Source organism: Oncorhynchus nerka, linkage group LG15 (genome assembly GCF_034236695.1).
Source record: "Oncorhynchus nerka isolate Pitt River linkage group LG15, Oner_Uvic_2.0, whole genome shotgun sequence".
NCBI lineage: Eukaryota > Metazoa > Chordata > Actinopteri > Salmoniformes > Salmonidae > Oncorhynchus > Oncorhynchus nerka.
Window position 1 is genome coordinate 48,024,310 of NC_088410.1, and position 21,479 is coordinate 48,045,788.

General features: G+C 42.9%; 1 protein-coding gene across 1 annotated transcript; it reads left to right on the plus strand.

The window, feature by feature from the left end:
• The first annotated feature begins 2,500 nt into the window (after positions 1–2,500).
• Positions 2,501–18,199, plus strand: LOC115142830 (stathmin-3-like). Its single transcript, XM_029682596.2, has 5 exons — positions 2,501–2,699; positions 14,966–15,061; positions 16,611–16,786; positions 16,960–17,151; positions 17,794–18,199. Exons 1-5 carry the CDS (start codon positions 2,681–2,683, stop codon positions 17,851–17,853), a joined length of 543 nt encoding a protein of 180 aa, XP_029538456.1. The 5' UTR covers positions 2,501–2,680; the 3' UTR covers positions 17,854–18,199.
• The last annotated feature ends 3,280 nt before the right edge of the window (positions 18,200–21,479 follow it).

A 21,479-nucleotide genomic window follows, 5' to 3' on the forward strand; every position in this document is an offset into this window, starting at 1 on the left:
AGCCATGTGAACCTAGTTTGCAATTTATCATAATGGCATGCATCCCCATTGCAGCCATAGTCCTACAGTAGGATGACAATTCTCGTCTAACAGGCATGTGCAATGTGCACTTTGTCATTGTACATCTGAAGCAGAGAATAGCTAGCTATATGTCCTCAATATAACATGATGCCAATAGATAATGTGATGCTAAGCCAGATTTTCCATAAACCAGATTTTCTACAAGATTTTTCTGACATATTCCATTGTTTAGTGCAAATCCAACCCTTGTATTCTAGGTACAGTACTGTACATGAAAATAAGGAGCTGACACCATTTGTAGGCTAATTTAAAAAATGTACAAAAATAAAATAAAATAATGGGGCATGGGGAGTGTTGTAATTCTATTTATTTGCTGAGAATGATTTTAGAACACAGAGACAAAATCAAAAGGTCAATGGCATGGAGGAGGATTGCAGAGATTGTTAGTGTTGATGCTGGGTGAAGAGAGATTTTAACAACAATGTTTGCAAATCAAAGCCACAATTTCCTTTACCCAAAGTACCCATTCATGTGCATTTTACATGTAGGCCTATGTATTTTACAGGAAGTGAGCTATAATCATCAATGTCATGACACAGTATAATGAAATAGCCATAAACTATAATATATGACAATCATGATGTTAAGATACCATAATCCAATACCATCTTACATGGGAAATTAATGCTTGCTGTGTCATTTACAATGTTATAATAATTGTAATGCGTCTGTGTGTAGCTGGTGTAGATGAGTCAGGCGCAGAACAGCAGATATGAGTAATGTACACAATTTTACTCAACAATAATCACAATACACGTCAATTAAATCAAAGGACACAATAACGGACCGCAATACAATGAACAATCACTCACAAACACACATGGGGGAACAGAGGGTTAAATAATGAACAAATAATTGGGGGATTGAAACCAGGTGTGTAAGACAAGGACAAAACAAATGGAAAATGAAAAGTGGATCGGCGATGGCTAGAAGGCCGGTGACGCCGAACGCCGCCCGAACAAGGAGAGGGACCGACATCGGTGGAAGTCGTGACAACAATGAAAAAGTGTGACATTATAAGGTAAGCTATGCTAAGATGGTTTGTTCTTGATCCTATTGTTTCATCATCTTGGTGAACAACAAACAATGACTAATTCAAGTTACTCATTACATGTATCTATCCTTATACAAAGCCAACAGTATGTCATTTTAGTGTATTTGATCAATCAGTTACAGGATATGACCCATCTCTGAGTCCTGTCCAATTCTTAACGTCCAGATAACCTCTGACCTCTAGGCCCTACCCTGACCAGACCCTCTTACTGTCAGCATCACGTGTGTCAGGGAGAAGGTACCATCATCAGGGGAGAGGGGTCCTTTGAGGCTGAACGATTTTTGAGGCTGAACGACAGGATGACCTTGGTCACCTGGGGGCAACTGTCCGGCAACAGGCAGCCGATGACACAGGCAGCATGACAATGGCCACCCCTGGGATAGGCCTCTGTTTGGATCTGTCTAGATCGGACCATTTATAGTTGAGTGATGTTGGAGTTGCCAAGGATGAGGATGGGTCGCGTCGGGTTGACTCTCCACTCGGGTTTGTAGCATTGACCTAAGCCCTCCCCCTCTCCATTTTCTCTTCTGTTGTGGCATATCATACAAAGGGAGTAAGTACAGTCTTCTCTGAACCAAATTTGAAGAAACAAAAGACGCTTTTAGATAGAAAATGGACAGAAAATGAAATCAGCAATTAAATAACACAGGTGTTACATTAAAGGTGGCAAGGGAACTGTAGATGTAGAAATTGAACTATAGAAGGCAGAGACAACCAGGGGTTGGAACCAAAATTATTTCCCAATCGTTATTATCCAAACTCCTATTTATTTACTTCCATTCCCGCATAATAAAGTTCTGAACTGGTTTGAACCCCCAAAAGAGTAACGGTTCATATAGTTCCTTTCATACATTTTTATCTTGTGAAATCAACATGGATTTGACATTTAGCTCATAAATTAGCTCCACCAATTAATGTGGATAGAGCAGCTTGCTATGGCACAGGTATGCTAGTTGTTTACATGTTTGATGGAGAGATAAGTGCTGGTGTGAGAAGCGATTGAAATCTCACAGGGGGTGAGAGAGCCAGAGAAAGGGATGCTCATGGAGGAGGCTTGGTTTGCAGCGCTGAGCATTATGACGTGTTTAGGCTATTACTAGCACATCCTCTTTTGAGGATGCACATCAGATCCTAAGATGTTCGACATAATGTTACATTTTAAGATTAAAACATATTAAAGCAACCTATTTAGTGCTTTAGCGAGGGGTACTGTAGTATGTGTGCCTGCCTGTGTGTGTGAAAGAGAGAGAGGTGTGTGTGTGTGTGTGTGTGTGTGTGTGTGTGTGTGTGTGTGTGTGTGTGTGTGAGAATAGACCTCTCTCTCCCCTCCACCCTTCCCCCTCTCCTTGTCTCTGGCAGGTTGCAGCAGCCCCTATCGAGTCGAGCCGGCTGGTCATTGTCCACGCAACACCGCAGAGAGGCTTGTGCATTGCACCACTTGGAGACAGATATACACACAGAGCCATCTCTCTCCTCCTCCTCTCTCACATTCTTGCCTCTCCTCCATCCGGCAGCATCCTACTCTCGCCTCCACCTCCAGCAACCATGGCCAGCACCGTATCAGGTAAAACATCCAACATTTTGTTAGCAACTATCTGTTATAAAATGGGTGTGGACATGTATTTATCAGATGAAATCCTTCTGTTGTATGATTTTAGACAGAATATCGAGATGTTATTGAAGATGCGTTGCTGGGTGGGGAGCGTTTTGGTATGAACTGAGATGTGTTGCTCATATAGGTGGTTTATTTTCCATGTAAAATAGATCTCTGAGAGCATAATTTATTTGACCTAATGTCTGGCCACATCAAATTTGTCCATTAATGAATGGAAGAGGATCTAGGAATCACATTTGTTTCATTTGAATGCTTATAAAGGTCATATGTACAAACTGAGGGTTGCATTTGTTATGTCCGTCTAAAATGACCAACCATGCTGTGTATCATGTTCCTAAAGAACTGGATTATTTTATGGGATCAGATCATTTCCATTGCTGATTGGAGATCTCAGGGATTTTCCTCAGTCGTGCCAAGAGCTGCGATCTTAAATGGCACATTATTCCCTATATAATGGACTATCTTTGACCAGGGCCCATAGGGATCTAGTCGCAAGAAGTGCACAATATAGGGAATAAGGTGCATTTTGTGACACAACCAAGGTGTGACTGCTGATAAAATGGCTGCTTGATGATGCAGACCTGAAGCAATAAAAAGGGCTTGGGCTCATTGGGCTTGCAATGCGGGAAGCTATAGGTCCCATACAGTTTATTCCATATTAATCACCAAGGGTTTAAACCTCTGACAAACCCATGATACATTACAGTATTTGATACAATATATTGTATAGAATGTATCACATTATGACTCAATAAAATATGATACAGGACAGTATAACAGCTCCACCCTTTAGGCCTGCTTATTTGATTCTAGAACAGTTCAGAGATCACCGACAGCTATAGGATCATGTCAGCATCATCAGCCACGCAGCCAGCTAAAAGGCAGGCAGTTTGTGATGAACATCAATACTCATTTCACATCTTTTCCATCAAAGAATAACTGTTCTTAGCGCAGGTATTACTGTTTGACTATATATGCAGCATGGAATAAGTATTCAACGTGTTATGGTGCTGTAGATTATCAGCCTGTTGTGTCATATCAAAAGCTAAGCGCCGTAACAAACTCTACAGTTACTGCAGTGTCAAAATAATGTGTAAAGAATCAGTAGCTTACATAAGATTATCCTGTCAGTCAATCCTTTCTTTTGTGGAAGTGAACTGTAGATCTCTCTGAAGAGCTGATCTTCAGTAGGGATGAGCTAATCCAATCTTAAACCCCCTCTACATCAGTGATATTTTATCCAACCCCATGGTACATTTATTTTTAAGTGCGGTACACCAGACTTAACATGTTTGACATGAGAGAATTTTCCAATAAAGAAAATCCTCTCAGTTCTATTAGATAGATAGCTCTGAATCCACAATATGGCAAAGGTTGAAAAGCCATAACACATACGTTCTCAACAGCCTGTTATGGTCAATAATATCAAAGGCTGCACTGAAATCTATCATTACAGCTCACACAATCTTCTTATTATCAATTTCTTTCAACCAATTATCAGTCATTTGTGTCAGTGCAGTACATGTGTGCCCTTCTCTATAAGAATGTTGAAAGTCTATTGATAATTTGTTTACAGAGAAATTGCATGGTATTTGGTCAAACACATTTTTTCCCAACGGTTTGCTAAGAGCTGGCAGCAAGCTAAAAGCTCTGCTGTTAGAACCAGTAAAGGCCACTTTACCACTCTTGGGTGGTGGAATGACTTTGGCTCCCCTCCAGGCCTGAGGAGAAAGACTTCCCTCTAGGCTCAGATTAAAGATATACAGATAGGAGTGGCTGTAGAATCAGCTACCATCCTTAGTAGCTTTCCATTTAAGTTGTCAATGCCAGGAGGTTTGTCATTATTGATCGATAACAATAGTTTTTCCTTACAAATGTCAAACCTACAATGCTTTTCTGTCATTATTTGTTTTTATGCATGAGTACAATGGCTCACTGGTAATTGTTGGCATTTGTTGGCATGGTATCATCTTATGTTTCACCGAGTCGTGGCTGAATGACGACATGAATGACATACACTCTAACGGCATGATAGAACAGCAGCTTCTGGTAAGACAAGGGGTGAAGGTCTCTGTATATTTGTAAGCAACAGCTGGTGCACGATATCTAAGGAAGTCTCAAGATTTTGCTCGCCTGAGGTAGAGGAACTCATGATAAGCTGTAGACCACACTATCTACCTAGACTGATTTCATCTGTACTTTTTGTAGCTGTCTACATACCACCACAGACTAATGCTGGCACTAAGACCGCACTCAATGAGCTGTATTCCGCCATAAGCAAACAGGAAAACGCTTACCCAGAGGCGGCGCTCCTAGTGGCTGGGGACTTTAATGCAGGGAAGCTTAAATCCGTCTAACCAAATTTCTATCAGCATGTTAAATGTGCAACCAGAGAGAAAAAAACCTCTTGGCCACCTTTACTCCACACACAGAGACACATAAAAAGCTCTCCCTCGCCCTCCATTTGGCAAACCTGACCATAATTCTATTCTACTTACAAGCAAAAATTAAAGCAGGAAGCACCAGTGTCTCGGTCAATAAAAAAGTGGTGAGATGAAGCAGATGCTAAACTACAGGACTGTTTTGCTAGCACAGATTGGAATATGTTCCGTGATTCTTCCGACACCACATCAGTCATTGGCTTCATCAATAAGTGCATTGCTGATGTCGTCCCCACAGTGACTGTACGTACATACCCCAACCAGAAGCCATGGATTATCGGCAACATCCGCATTGAGCTAAAGAGTGAGCTGCAGCTTTCAAGGAACGGGACTCTAATCCGGAAGCTTATAAGAAATCCCGCTATGCCCTCTGACGAACCATCAAACAGGCAAAGCGTCAATACGGGACTAAGATCGAATCAAACTACACCGGCTCCGACGCTCGTTGGATGTGGCATGGCTTGCAAACTATTACAGACTACAAAGGGAAGCACAGCTGAGAGCTGCCTAGTGACACGAGCCTACCAGACAAGCTAAATAACGTATATGTTCGCTTAGAGGCAAGTAACACTGAAACATGCATGCATCAGCTGTTCCGGACGACTGTGTGATCACGCTCTCCTCAGCCGATGTGAATAAGACCTTTAAACACAGGACTGATAACCAGGACGTGTACTCTGAGCACATTTTCAACTTCTCCCTGTCTGAGTCTGTAATACCAACATGTTTCAAGCAGACCACCATAGTCCCTGTGCCCAAGAACACTTAAGGTAGCCTGCCTAAATGACTACCGACCCGTAGCACTCACGTCTGTAGCCATGAAGTGCTTTGAAAGGCTGGTCATGGCTCATAACAACACCATTATCCCTGAAGCCCTAGACCCACTCCAATTTGCATACCGCCCCAACAGACCCACATATGGTGCAATCTCTATTGCACTCCACACTGCCCTTTCACACCTGGAAAAAAGGAACACCTATGTGAGAATGCTATTCATTGACTACAACTCAGCATTCAACACAGTGCCCTCAAAGCTCATCACTAAGCTAAGGACCCTGGGACTAAACACCTCCCTCTGCAACTGGATCCTGGACTTCCTGACAGGGCGCCCCCAGGTGGTAAGGTTAGGTAACAACACATCCGCCACACTGATCCTCAACATGGGGGCCCCTCAGGGGTGCGTGCTCAGTCCGCTCCTGTACTCCCTGTTCACTCATGACTTGCATGGCCAGGCACGACTTGCAGATGACACAACAGTGCTAAGCATGATCACCAACAACAACAAGACAGCCTATAGGGAGGAGGTTCACCAACAACGACGAGACAACCTATAGGGAAGAGGTGTTACATCTGCTCCTGCCACGCCCTCCACTTCTCATCCTGGACCACCCTAACCTGCCACCACTCCCCCAGTGCTCTCTCTCTCTCTCCTTCTCTCTCTGTGTGTGTATGTGATTGTGTGAGTGGAGAAAGGTGTGATGGAAGCAGAGCAGATTCCCACCAGCTGGAACCTGTTCCATAATCAAGAACCCTACAAATACTCAGCCCTGCCACTTCCACGCTGCCAGATTGCAGCCTCTACTCAGTCAGTCTGCATTTCTAGCTGTTTGTTCCTGCAAAAATGTAGTTATCCTGTTGTGCCTGTTTTCCCAAGCCTCACACTGCTTTTTCTCTCTGCTACAGTCTCGTCTGCTCTAACTCTGGTACCTGTCTCCAGTCCCTCGTGTCCTCAGTCCTGCTTCTCTGCACTGGATCCCCGCTCTACTGCTTCATTGGATTCCGCTCCAGACCTGCTTACCCGGTTCCTAATCTCCTTAACCCCAACCTCAGCCTAAATCCGGATTCCATACTACCCGCTCGAAATTCCCCTAGACTGCACCCATCTTCCGCTTTTCAATAAATACATTGGTTACCTATTCTTGTCTCCTCGTCTGAGTCTGCATTTGGGTTCACCTGCACCACCCGCGTAACAGGGGGTCAGAGACCTGACCGCGTGGTGCAAGGACAACAACCTCTCCCTCAACGTAATCAAGACAAAGGAGATGATTGTGGACTACAGGAAAAGGAGGACTGAGCAAGCCCCAATTCTCATCGGCGGGGCTGCAGTGGAGCAGGTTGAGAGCTTCAATTTCCTTGTCGTCCACATCACCAACAAGCTAACATGGTCCAAGCACACCAAGACAGTAATGAAGAGGGCAAGACAAAACCAATTCCCCCTCAGGAGACTGAAGAAATTTGGCATGGGTCATCAGATCCTCAAAAGGTTCTACAGCTGCACCATCAAGAGCATCCTGACTGGTTGCATCACTGCCTGGTATGGCAACTGCTCGGCCTCCGACTGCAAGGCACTACAGAGGGTGGTGCATACAGCCCAGTACTTCACCGGAGCCAAGCTTCCTGCCATCCAGGACCTCTATAACAGCCATTGTCAGAGTAAGGCCCTAAAAATGGTCAAAGACTCCAGCCACCCTAGTCATTGACTGTTCTCTCTGCTACCACACGGCAAGCGGTGCCAGAGCGCCAAGTCTAGGTCCAAGAGGTTTCTAAACAGCTAAACAGGCTCCTGAACATCTAGTCAAATGGCTACCCAGACTATTTTCATTGCCCCACTTCCTCTTCTACGCTGCTGCTACTGTCTATTATTATCTATGCATAGTAACTTTAATAATTCTACCTACATGTACATATTACCTCAATTACCTTGACTAACCGTTGCCCCCGCACATTGACTAACCGGTACCCCCTGTATATATACAAATGAAGTCGGAAATTTACATACACTTAGCTTGGAGTCATTAAAACTCGTTTTTCAACCACTCCACAAATCTTTTATTAAAAAAACTATAGATTTGGCATGTCAGTTAGGACATCTACTTTGTGCATGACACATGTAATTTTTCAAACAATTGTTTACAGACAGATTATTTCACAATGAATGAACTGTATCACAATTCCAGTTGGTCAGAAGTTTACAAACATTAACTTGAATGTGACTTTAAACAGCTTGGAAAATTCCAATTTAGAAGCTGTTCTGTCTCCTATAGATGAACATACTTTGGTGCGAAAAGTGCAAATCAATCCCAGAACAACAGCAAAGGACCTTGTGAAGATGCTGGAGGAAACAGGTACAAAAGTATCTATATCCACAGTAAAACTAGTCCTATATAAACATAACCTAAAAGGCCGCTCATCAAGGAAGAAGCCACTGCTCCAAATCCGCCATAAAAAAGCCAGACTACGGTTTGCAACTGCACATGGGGACAAAGATCGTACTTTTTGGAGAAATGTCCTCTGGTCTGATGAAACAAAAATAAAACTGTTTGTCCATAGTGACCATCGTTATGTTTGGAGGAAAAAGGGGAGGCTTGCCAGCCGAAGAACACCATCCCATCCTTGAAGCACGGGGGTGGCAGCATCATGTTGTGGGGGTGCTTTGCTGCAGGATAGATTGGTGCACTTCACAAAATAGATGGCGTCATGAGGGAGGAAATGTCTGTGGATATATTGAAGCAACATCTCAAGACATCAGTTAGGAAGTTAAAGCTTGGTTGCAAATGGGTCTTCCAAATGGACAATGACCCCAAGCATACTTCCAAAGTTGTGGAAAAATGGCTTAAGGACAACAAAGTCAAGGTATTGGAGTGGCCATCACAAAGCCCTGACGTCAATCCTATAGAAAATGTGTTGGCAGAACTGAAAAAGCGTGTGCAAGCAAGGAGGCCTACAAATCTGACTCAGTTACACCAGTTCTGTCAAGACGAATGGGCCAAAATTCACCCCTTATTGTGGGAAGCTTGTGAAATGCTACCCGAAACATTTGACCGAAGTTAAACAATTTAAAGGCAATACTACCAAATACTAATTGAGTGTATGTAAACTTTTGACCCACTGGGAATGTGATGAAAGAAATAAAAGCTGAAATAAATCATTCTCTCTACTGTTATTCTGACATTTCACATTCTTAAAATAAAGTGCTGATCCTAACTGATCTAAAACAGGGAATTTTTACTAGGATTAAATGTCAGGACCTCTACACCCGGATGTGTCAGAGGAAGGCCCTAAAAATTGTCAAAGACCCCAGCCACCCCAGTCATAGACTGTTCTCTCTACTACCGCATGGCGAGCGGTACCGGAGTGCCAAGTCTAGGAATAAAAGGCTTCTCAACAGTTTTTACCCCCAAGCCATAAGACTCCTGAACAGGTAATCAAATGGCTACCCGGACTATTTGCATTGTGTGCCTCCCCCCCAAATCCCTCTTTTACGCTGCTGCTACTCTCTGTTTATCAAATATGCATAGTGACTTTAACTATACATTCATGTACATACTACTTCATTTGGCCTGACCAACCAGTGACCCCGCACATTGGCTAACCGGGCTATCTGCATTGTGTCCCGCCACATACCACCCACCAACCCCTCTTTTACGCTACTGCTACTCTCTGTTTATCATATGTGCAGTCACTTTAAACATATCTACATGTACATACTACCTCAATCAGCCCGACTAACCGGTGCCTGTATAAAGTCTCGCTACTGTTATTTTTCACTGTCTTTTTACTGTTGTTTTAATTTCTTTACTTACCTTTTGCTCACCTAATACCTTTTTTGCACTGTTGGTTAGAGTCTGTGAGTAAGCATTTCACTCTAAGGTACCTGTTGTATTCGGCGCACGTGACAAATACACTTTGATTTGATTCATCTTTGCGAAACTGTTTCAGTTCTTCAATATTCTTAAGATGTCTGGTGTGAGCCTCTCTCGAGGTCATGCCACAGCATTTTAAATCAGGTTGAGGTCAGGACTCTGACTGGGCCACTCCAGAAGGCGTATTTTCTTCTGTTGAAACCATTCTGTTGTTGATTTACTTCTGTGTTTTGGGTCATTGTCCTGTTGCATCCCCCAACTTCTGTTGAGCTTCAATTGGCAGACAGACAGCCTTACATTCTCCTGCAAAATGTCTTGATAAACTTGGGAATTCATTTTTCCGTCAATAATAGCAAGCTGTCCAGACCCTGAGGCAGCAAAGCAGCCCCAAACCATGATGCTCCCTCCACCATACTTTACAGTTGGGAAACGTTTTTGATGTTGGTGTACTGTGTCTTTTTTCCTCCACAAATAGTATTGTGTGCTCCTTCCAAACAACTCAACTTCAGTTTAATCTGTCCACGGAATATTTTGCCGGAAGCGCTGTGGAACATCCAGGTGCTTTTTGGACAGCAGTGGCTTCTTCCGTGGTGTCCTCCCATGACCACCATTCTTGTTTAGTGTTTAACATATCGTGGACTCGTCAACAGAGATGTTAGCATGTTCCAGAGATTTATGTAAGTCTTTAGCTGACACTAGGATTCTTCTTAACCTCATTGAGCATTCTGCACTGTGCACTTGCAGTCATCTTTGCAGGACGGCCACTCCTAGGGAGAGTAGCAACAGTGCTGAACTTTCTCCATTTATAAACAATTTGTCTTACTGTGGACTTATGAACATCAAGACTTTTAGAGATACATTTGTAACCCTTTCCAGCTTAAAGCAAGTCAATAATTCTTCATCTTAGGTCTTCTGAGATCTCTTTCGTTCGAGGCATGGTTCACATCAGACAATGCTTCTTGTGAATAGTAAACTCAAATTTTGTGTGTGTTTTTATAGGACAAGGCAGCTCTAACCAACATCTCTAATCTTGTCTGTTGCATTTGGGGTAAACTTTGAACATTGAGATATTAAAGAGATGATAGTATATAAAGGAGTGAGAAGTTAATGGTTCTCTGTAGCAAGGCAACTAAGCTTGGAATGTGCTGAGTGCAGGGAAAACAATTGCATGTGACAGTACTGATAAGGGGAGAAACCGTTGAAGGCTCATATCACCTAGTTCCCTGCTTAGCAAGAAGGATGCAATGTTTAGAGATAATGAGGAGACTTACCACCATGAGGGAAGCCATTTTCTTTGCTGTTACGACCCTTTGGGAAGAATTAAACTTGGTTAAGCTTCTCTAGTGTCTGTGAGTTATTTACTCTGTAAAATAAGAACCTAACATGTCTCATTGATTGGACTCCAGGTTAGCTGACTCCTGACTCCAATTAGCTTTTGGAAAAGGCATTAACCTTGGGGTTCACATACTTTTTCCAACCTACACTGGGAATGTTTAAGTGATGTATTCAATATAGACAAGAAAAATACAATATTTTGTGTGTTTTTAGTTTAAGCACACTGTGTTCATCTATTGTTGTGATTTAAGATGAAGAGCAGATCAAAAATGTCTGACTAATTTATGCAGAAATCCAGGTAATTGCAAAGGGTTCACATACTTTTTCTTTCCACTGTAGAACATAGCCGCAGGGTGTTCTGGTTATGACTGCTGTTTCAGACATGGCTCCCTGGCTCTAGCTGATAGAAGACTCATTCTCTCCCAAGCAGACAGCGATATCACCTTGGCAACACACAGTTTCTAGGAGCAATCGACTCACACAGACACACACCAGCTACCCTCCCACCCTCTCTCTGTCTCTCCCACTCCATGCACACATGCAAGCACACTCACTGACACCCACAGACACACACAAACACTGTAGGCCATTAATTTCACTACACACAGACATACTTCTAAATGTATAATCTTTGTCTAAAATCAGCCCACCAGGCCATTATTTTACATAGTGTGCACTCACATGCAAACACACACACAAATAAACAAACCTTCCGTCCCTGAGCTGCTCAACTGAGTAGCCCTGCTACAGTGGGTGGAGAGAAAGGGAGGGTTGGGTCTGCACTCAGTCTGACCCACGAACTGTGTCGCCAGGGAAACAGTGCCTGTGTTTGCGATTGTCTGATTACACCGGTATCTATTAAGTTACCTTGAGTGTCTGGGAGAATTTATGAACATGCTGTGGGTAGATATTTCCAGTAGTCACAGATCTTGGATCAGTGTACCCAAATCCTAACACACTATTTCATTGGATTCCGCTCCAGACCTGCTTACCCGGTTCCTAATCTTCTTGCCCCCAGCCTCAGCCTTAGTCTGGATTCCATACTACCCGCCCGAGATCCCCCTGGACTGCACCTCATCTCCTCTCCCGCTTTTCAATAAATACATTGGTTAGCTATCCTTGTCTCCTCGTCTGAGTCTACATTTGGGTTCACCTGCACCGCCCCGCGTAACAGGAGGTCCGAGACCTGACCGTGTGGTGCAAGGACAACAACCGCCCCCTTAACGTGATCAAGACAAAGGAGATGATTGTGGACTACAGGAAAAGGAGGACTGAGCACACCCCAATTTCCCTCGACGGGGCTGCCGTGTAGCAGGTTGAGAGCTTCAAGTTCCTTGTCGTCCACATCACCAACAAACTAACATGGCCCAAACACACCAAGACAGTTGTGAAGAGGGCACGACAAAACCTATTACCCCTCAGGAGACTGAAGAGATTTGGCATGGGTCCTCAGATCCTCAAAAGATTTTACAGCTGTACCATCGAGAGCATCCTGACAGGTTGCATCACTGCCTGGTATGGCATCTGCTCGTGCTCTGAGTCTTTGACCTACAAATGGTCAAAGACTCCAGCCACCCTAGTCATAGACTGTTCTCTCTGCTACCGCACGGCAAGTGGTACCGGAGCGCCAAGTCTAGGTCCAAGAATCTTCTAAACAGCTTTTACCCCCAAGCCATAAGACTCCTGAACATCTAATCAAATGGCTACCCAGACTATTTGCATTGCTCCCTCCCTCTTCTACGCTTCTACTCTCTGTTATTATCTATGCATAGTCACTTTAAGAACTCTACCTACATGTACATATTAACCCCTGTATACATAGCCTCGCTATTGTTATTTTACTGCTGCTCATTAATTATTTGTTACTTTTATTTCTGACTTTTTGGGGTGTTATCTTACAACTGCATTGTTGGTTAAGGGCTTGTAAGTAAGCATTTCACTGTAAGGTCTACATCTGTTGTATTCGGTGCATGTGACACTTTTGATTTTATTTTATAACCTGCCTAAGTTTGCCCACTTTGCTGATTAAGTAATCATTCAAATAATTAGCAACATCAAATGTTTTTGTGATGAATAAGCCATCTGATTCGATGAAAGATGAATTTGCATTTCAGCCCATCATTTCATTTAAAGTACTCCGAAGATCATTCCCCCCCATCTCTTTAAACCATAGAGTTTTTAAATTCCACATCAATCCATGGAGCCTTAACTGTTTTAACAGTCAGTTTCTTAACAGGTGCACGTTTGTCAATAATTGAAAGAAGCAATTTCATAAAAATCACTACAGAACTAAATCAAGTATATACACTACCGCTCAAAAGTTTAGGGTCACTTAGAAATGTCCTTGTTTTTGAAAGAAAAGCACATTTTTCGTCCATTAAAATAACATCAAATTGATCAGAAATGCAGTGTAGGCACTGTTAATGAATGTAAATGACTATTGTAGCTGGAAACGGCTGATTTTTTGATGGAATATCGACATAGGCGTTTCAGCACACAGACCCTCGTTACACGTCAGTGAAGATCTCTCTTTATTTTATAAGGACACAGAACGTCATTTCTAGGAAGGAGTTCAAACCCCTGTTGACAAAGATCTTGTGACACTGAAAGATGCTGCTAAAGAGAGGGTTGAACTTGATGAACTCAGCCAAGTCAGTCGTGTTGAAGCCATCCTTGCTACTGGCATGTGTGTTGCCGTGCAGGCCCTGCCGCAGCATTTTTTGTGAGCTGTCTCCTCACAAGTGTTGGTTCACAGTGCACAATCCAACCGAACCTGAAAGTGGTAGCTCTGTGACGTGTCGAATCATTATCACTGACGCTACGTAAATATTACATGAGCCAAAGCACAGTGAGGAGTCAAGAGGAAGGCAGTTTGCCGCATGCAATTGTAACTTTAATGTCATCCAACTTCTAGCCATTGTGCCTGTTTCTGCCTCGGACAACTCCTTCATTGCTGCCCAAACATGATTTGCATAAAAACAAAAGGCAGTTGGCTAAAACTGGAACAGGAACAACTTCCACTATGTTCATTGTTGGCTTAGTTGAAAATCTTTTTTTCAGTATTAACCAGTTCCGTTTTTACTCAACCGTCAGCTAGGGTTCAATACCGGTGACCGGTAGAAAATAGTCAAAATAAAGAAAAACCCTTGAATGAGTAGGTCTGTCCAAACGTTTTACTATTTTCTACATTGAAGAATAATATATATGTATGTACATATATTAATATATATTGTATATAAAAAAGTGTATATATATTTTTTTCCTGCCACTGGGGCCCATGGGCCTGGCCCCAGGGGCTTCACCCCTACGCTTAATCATATTGAACCCTAACACATACACATACACACTCTTGGACACACACTTATCTCCAACACACACCGTACAGTGCCCGTGGATAAGATACAGTATGGACATGTAATCCACCACATACACACACACTGCACAGTCCTAGTGAGTGGGTGAAGTGAAAACCAGAGATAAATGTCTACATATGAATAATTGATCATTCTCTCAATGTTACTGGCGACGGGATTAAACCCCCCAAAATATTCATGCCATTCGTCCTGTCATACAGTCATTTGTTATGAGCAATATACAATACAACCTGAATTCAACCTTTTCACATTAGACCTTTCGTGCATACATTATCTAATCATATGATGATATCAGCTCTGTTTAGCGAATACAAAATGGCTGTATCATTCACAATAAATGCCAGATGCCAATTTAAAAGTGGATTCAAGGATAACTGTGGATATCTCTTCTCACTCTGTCTTCTCCTCTCCCTCTTTTCCAGCCTACTCGGACAAGATCAAAGAGATGTCCATGCTGTCTCTGATCTGCTCCTGCTTCCACTCACAACCACATCCCAACAGCCTCTACCAATATGGAGGTTAGTGATGAAGAGCCCTATGCGTTTGCCTGTGTCCCATAGAGATCATATAATTATGCTCAGAATGTAATTCTATGGTTTGTCTATCCATCCACCTTTGCTTTTTGTTTCTCTTTCTCTCTCTCTATCTCTCTCTCTCTCTCTCTCTCTCTCTCTCTCTCTCTCTCTCTCTCTCTGTCTGTCCAACATCCCCCTTTCTGTCTGTCTGTCAATCTTGCTGTCTGTCCATCCTACCCATCTCTGTCCATCTTTGTCTGTATGCCCATCCTACCCCGGTCTGTCTGTCTGTCTGTCTGTCTGTCTGTCTGTCTGTCTGTCTGTCTGTCTGTCTGTCTGTCTGTCTGTCTGTCTGTCTGTCTGTCTGTCTGTCTGTCTGTCTGTCTGTCTGTCTGTCTGTCTTTTGTTGTAGAAATTCTAATCAATAATGAGGACAGACAAGGTCAAAAGGAAAGCATGGAGTAATTGCTTCTATAATAATGAGGCTGGTCAGCTCAACACTCCCAAGAGTTGTGTCGAGTAGCTCTGACATACGAAGAATACAAATATATTTTGAGGCAAAGATTCGCCCTCTCAGTCAAACAACAGATGCATGGAATTGGTCACCAGGTGAAAGTTGATATATGAGAAAGGAGTATCCCACTGCCAGATAGCATTTGCTATGAAGACAGTTCCGATTGTTCAGAGTTTGGCCCCTAAGACGAGGCTCTGATCTCGTCCCTGGTACTTCATAACACTGAAACACCAACTCATTCTATGGCATAAATCAATTGTCAACTCCAGATACTCCCATCTCAAGTAAAAACCCCTTCTTGGGGGTAGTGAGCCTCTAGGTCATACACTATCCCAGGATAGGTGCAACATCAGAGATGACATACAATGGTTCCAGACACTACCGCACACATCTTGTCTCAGACCTTATCTCCCCCAAGGCCAAAAGAGGGAGTGACTGGGCACAGACATTGTGGAGACAAGTAATTGGTTCCCCATTAATCACACCATTCCTTTACATGGTTTGTAATAGGTAAAGATACATATCCACATATGAAGACAAAGTATCCTTCTGTCCTCTTCTCTTTCTGATATTATGTATAGCAACAGGGACATGTGATAGAGAAGCCTGACTTCTCCCATTTCTGGGCCCCAGGTGACTGAGCCCCAGCTGAGGGAGGAAGTGCAACTGTTAACACCAGAGTCTGAAGAGATACATTCTAATGACAAAAGTTCAACTGTTCAATCAAATAAGCATATTATGCAGATAAGACATCTTAATTATCTATGTTACCTAACTAATTCTGAATCAGTTCTTCCGCCACACTTTCTGTCTGTCTGTCCATCCTACCCCTCTCTGCCAGTCCAACCTACCTCTGTCTGTCTGTCTGTCTGTCTGTCTGTCTGTCTGTCTGTCTGTCTGTCTGTCTGTCTGTCTGTCTGTCTGTCTGTCTGTCTGTCTGTCTGTCTGTCTGTCTGTCTGTCTGTCTGTCTGTCTGTCTGTCTGTCTGTCTGTCTGTCTGCATAGCCTTACTGCCCTAATACCTGTTGTCCTCCACAGACATGGAGGTGAAGTCCCTAAACAAGCGGGCATCCGGCCAGGCCTTCGAGGTCATCCTGAAGGCCCCCGCTGACCTCTCTCCTGACAGGCCCCAGCCGCTGTTCTCTCCCCCTAAGAAGGACCTCTCTCTGGAGGAGCTCCAGAAGAGGCTAGAGGCTGTGGAGGAGAGGAGGAAGGTAAACAGAGAGCATGACAGAGAATGGGTCTGCAATATCTTTTTTCACCCCTCAATTCTAATCATGCTTCCTCTCACTCTCCCCATTCTTTCTCACCATCTATCCCTCTTCCACACTCCCCTCTCTCTGTTTATCCCTCTTTTACCATCTCTCTCACTCTTCTCTCTCTGCAGTCTCAGGAGGCCCTGCTCCTGAAGCAGCTGGCTGAGAAGCGGGAGCATGAGCGAGAGGTGCTCCACAAGGCCCTGGAGGAGAACAACAACTTCAGCAAGATGGCAGAGGAGAAACTCAACTACAAGATGGAGGTCAACAAAGAGAACCGCGAGGCCCACCTGAATGCGCTCAAGCAGAGGCTCCGTGAGAAGGTAAATCGCCCACTGACTGTCATTCGAAGCTATGGCCTAGTCTAGAAGAAATGAAAGACGTGGAGCATTATGTGGGTACCGAGTAGCGAGTAGAGTATCAAAGGCAGGGTTGGAGGTGCTCTTTGGTTTTAGGGGGCTACTGTAATGGTTAAAACAAGGAGGACCAAGGCGGTAGACATATGCATTGTGAATACCTGTGAGGATGACCTAGCCTGTGTGACAACAGGATGAAACGCAATATAATTAATTTATTAGCCTGAATGCCAGTCTGTAAGTAGATACCAATCTGTTACATCCTTGGCAAGCCAACAATTTAGCATTGCTAAGTGGAGAAACAATCAGATTTCTTCACTCTTGTTGGATGGCAGTTGAGGTTGAAACATGAAGAATAGAGGAAGGTCTTGGACCATGTCTTGTCCTTCGGAAGAACAATTCTACGAGGTTATGGTTCTATCTATCTGTGCTCATATATCTAGGCTATCTCTCCATCGAATGACATGACAAGCAGAGAGAAACACAAAGCAAAGTCAATTTATGTGTAAGAGGCTACAACATGCAGGGAACAGTGGGAATATCTACATGAACTTATACTGCGGTATCGTATTGCAATTTTTTTCTAACTTTCAGTTTGTTCTATCACAGGAAATTCATGCCGATGAGGTCCGTAGAAACAAGGAACTCCAAGCTGACCTCTCTGGTTGAAGATATTTTCTACGGTTTTGTCAAGAGATTCTCGTCTGGTTTTGGTTGGAAAGAAATGCTACTTTTTTAAATCTCGATGTCTGAAAGTCTCTTGCATTGTTCAATATACACTGGTTTCACAAGCTAATAATTCAACAACAACTTACACCGATTGTTTCTCATCTCTCAATTTATTTATTTGAAATAATATTGATATTGAACACGGGTAGAGCTGAAGTAAGGCCCAAGGTCAAGGGTCAGATTTACTAAACATTTGCACCTTTCTTAAGACTGCACCTGTGAGTTCATTACAAGGGAACAAAATGAAAACATTTGAAACATTTCTTCTTTATCTTAGGAAACCTATTCCTTCTCTTACCTTTATTTTACATTTAATTTTACACTTAAGTCGTTGTGTTTGGTTCTGTCTGGAAAAATAATCAGTAAAATTTTACACTTGTGCAAATGCTTGGTAAGTCGGGCCCTCTGTGTGTGTCAGACCTAAGAAGCTACTGTTAGATCATAATGATGAATTTCCCTTATTGATCCAAAAACATAGCTCAATAGTTATGCTTAATTCTCATAGGAAGTCATGATTATGCTGCATCTGTACTGTGAGCAAACCTGTTACACATATTGCCAAAATGTCTTTCTCTTGAAAAATGAGCTTGAGGTCTTTACACAATCCCTCCATCTATTGCATAAGGTACTGTATAACAGGGGAGCAGAGCCAAGCTAAATTGATTCAAGTGTTGCTCTTGCTTGGACCAGGTGTAAAAGGGGTATCTGATAATATACAATATTCAGCACACTCTATAGGCAAACACTATAACCTGGTCATTCATCATATATAGTCACACCCATTGTCAGTTTGTGCAGCCATCTTCAATCAAGCATGCAACGTCAATCAAGTGACTGTATAAAATGGAGCACAGTCGCATTTAGGCTTCAGTTCAATAAAGTTCAGTATTCAGTTTGCCGTATACGTCAGTAAATGAATAAGGTTACGATACATACGTTTAAACTACTTTAAGAGTGGGTTCCGGTCTCTTTTAGGTTTAATTTCCTAGCTACTGAAATCTCCCACACAGTCTGTTTATTTCTGAGAATCACTCAATTCTGTTGTCAATTTAGGGGACTACATTTAGTAACAAGATGACTCCTCTACAGAGTGCCATAGTTTGTTTGCAGTGAGATACAGAGCAATGTGACAGAACTGTTTTAATGCAAATTATATGCAAAGTGTTTATTTGATTTTGTTATTGGATTATGATGTGAACGTTGGCATGTAATGTAGAGGCATCAAATGCTGACACAGCACAGAATGTATTGCCAGACACACTTACCCTTCTAGCAGCATATATCTTAATTTGGTCATCCTGTTGTTGCAGGAATTTTCCTGCTTAGCAGGAAATGCAAACTTGTAGTGTATTTAAGGTTTGAAAAAGCTTCTAAAGTTTGTAATTTCCACTTAAAAAAGTTAAATGTTAAAAATGACTCTAATGAGTAAATGTAACAAACCCTACAAAAATGGCCATTCATTATAATCCACATAATACTTCACAGTTCTTGTTGCTGCAGGATCATTTTCCTGCTGTAGCAAACTGGTTCAATTTAAGATCCTACATCTGTAGGCAACTCATGCCTGGTTTCCCTATAGCAGTGTTATTTGGGATAAGACTGCTCAGCTTCAGTAGGGTTCTGCTAGGACACATTCCTTTCATGCAGGTGCTTGACTTGGTTGGTTGTCGCCATGTATTAAGTAACCTTGACACCGTGCCAACTTCTGTTTTTATTCTCTTTGTCTAAGATGAGTCCACCAGGCCACCATGCTTACACAGTACATACACACACACTGTTGGCCATTCATTTAACTTAGATTCATTGCATACAGCGACTCTGTGTGCATAACTCAACAGTATCTCACCTTTAATAAAAGGTTAACTGGCTGCTGTTGCTGAATTATAAAGTCTGATGAACTATAATAAAGTTGGTGATACCTTATTTTGTCATTTACATTTGTGACCCTTATTAATGAACATATTACAATTTTTACAATAACCACGTTTCCATCCAGACATTTTATGCTAGTAAAGTCCATCTCGGGTTAATGAATGTCATGACAGGCCTGATGGAAACATGACATTTGTTCGTAAACTTTCCAAATGTCGACAAAATAAAATCCACTAGTCAAGGTGGTATCTTTTTGTTTCAATAAAATGTATGATGTGCGAAATGGTGGCAGAAACTCCTTTATGTGCAAATATTTATATAATAATCATCTCGAAGTCAACTTGGAGTCACGGAATCAAATCAAATCAAAGTTTATTTGTCACGTGCGCTGAATACAACAGGTGTAGTAGACCTTACAGTGAAATGCTTACTTACAGGCTCTAACCAATAGTGCAAGAAAGGTATTAGGTGAACAATAGGTAGGTAAAGAAATAAAACAACAGTAAAAAGACAGGCTATATACAGTAGCGAGGCTATAAAAGTAGTGAGGCTACATACAGACACCGGTTAGTCAGGCTGATTGAGGTAGTATGTAGATATGGTTAAAGTGACTATGCATGTATTATGAACAGAGAGAAGCAGTAGTGTAAAAGAGGGGTTGGAGGGTGGTGGGTGGGACACAATGCAGATAGCCCGGTTAGCCAATGTGCGGGAGCACTGGTTGGTCAGCCCAATTGAGGTAGTATGTACATGAATGTATAGTTAAAGTGACTATGCATATATGATAAACAGAGAGTAGCAGCAGCTTAAAAAGAGGGGTTGGGGGGCACACAATGCAAATAGTCTGGGTAGCCATTTGACTACCTGTTCAGGAGTCCTAAGGCTTGGGGGTAAAAACTGTTGAGAAGCCTTTTATTCTTAGACTTGGCACTCCGGTACCGCTTGCCATGCGGTAGTAGAGAGAACAGTCTTTGACTGGGGTGGCTGTGGTCTTTGACAATTTTTAGGGCCTTCCTCTGACACCGCCTGGTGTAGAGGTCCTGCATGGCAGACAGCTTAGCCCCAGTGATGTACTGGGCCTTGCTGTCAGAGGCCGAGCAATTGCCGTACCAGGCAGTGATGCAACCAGTCAGGATACTCTCGATGTTGCAGCTGTAGAACCTTTTGAGGATCTCAGGACCCATGCCAAATCTTTTTAGTTTCCTGAGGGGGAATAGGCTTTGTCGTGCCCTCTTCACGACTGTCTTGGTGTGTTTGGACCATTCTAGTTTGTTGTTGATGTGGACACCAAGGAACTTGAAGCTCTCAACCTTCTCCACTATAGCCCCATCAATGAGAATGGGGGCGTGCTTGGTCCTCCTTTCCTGTAGTCCACAATAATCTCCTTAGTCTTGGTCACATTGAGGGATAGGTTGTTATTCTGGTACCACCCGGTCAGGTCTCTGACTTCCTCCCAATAGGCTGTCTCGTCGTTGTCTGTGATCAGGCCTAACACTGTTGTGTCATCTCCAAACTTAATGATGGTGTTGGAGTCATGCCTGGCGTGGGTGAACAGAGAGTACAGGAGGGGACTGAGCACACACACCTGGGGAGCTCCAGTGTTGAGGATCAGCGTGGCAGATGTGTTGCTACCTACCCTCACCACCTGGGGGCGGCCTGTCAGTAAGTCCAGGATCCAGTTGCAGAGGGAGGTG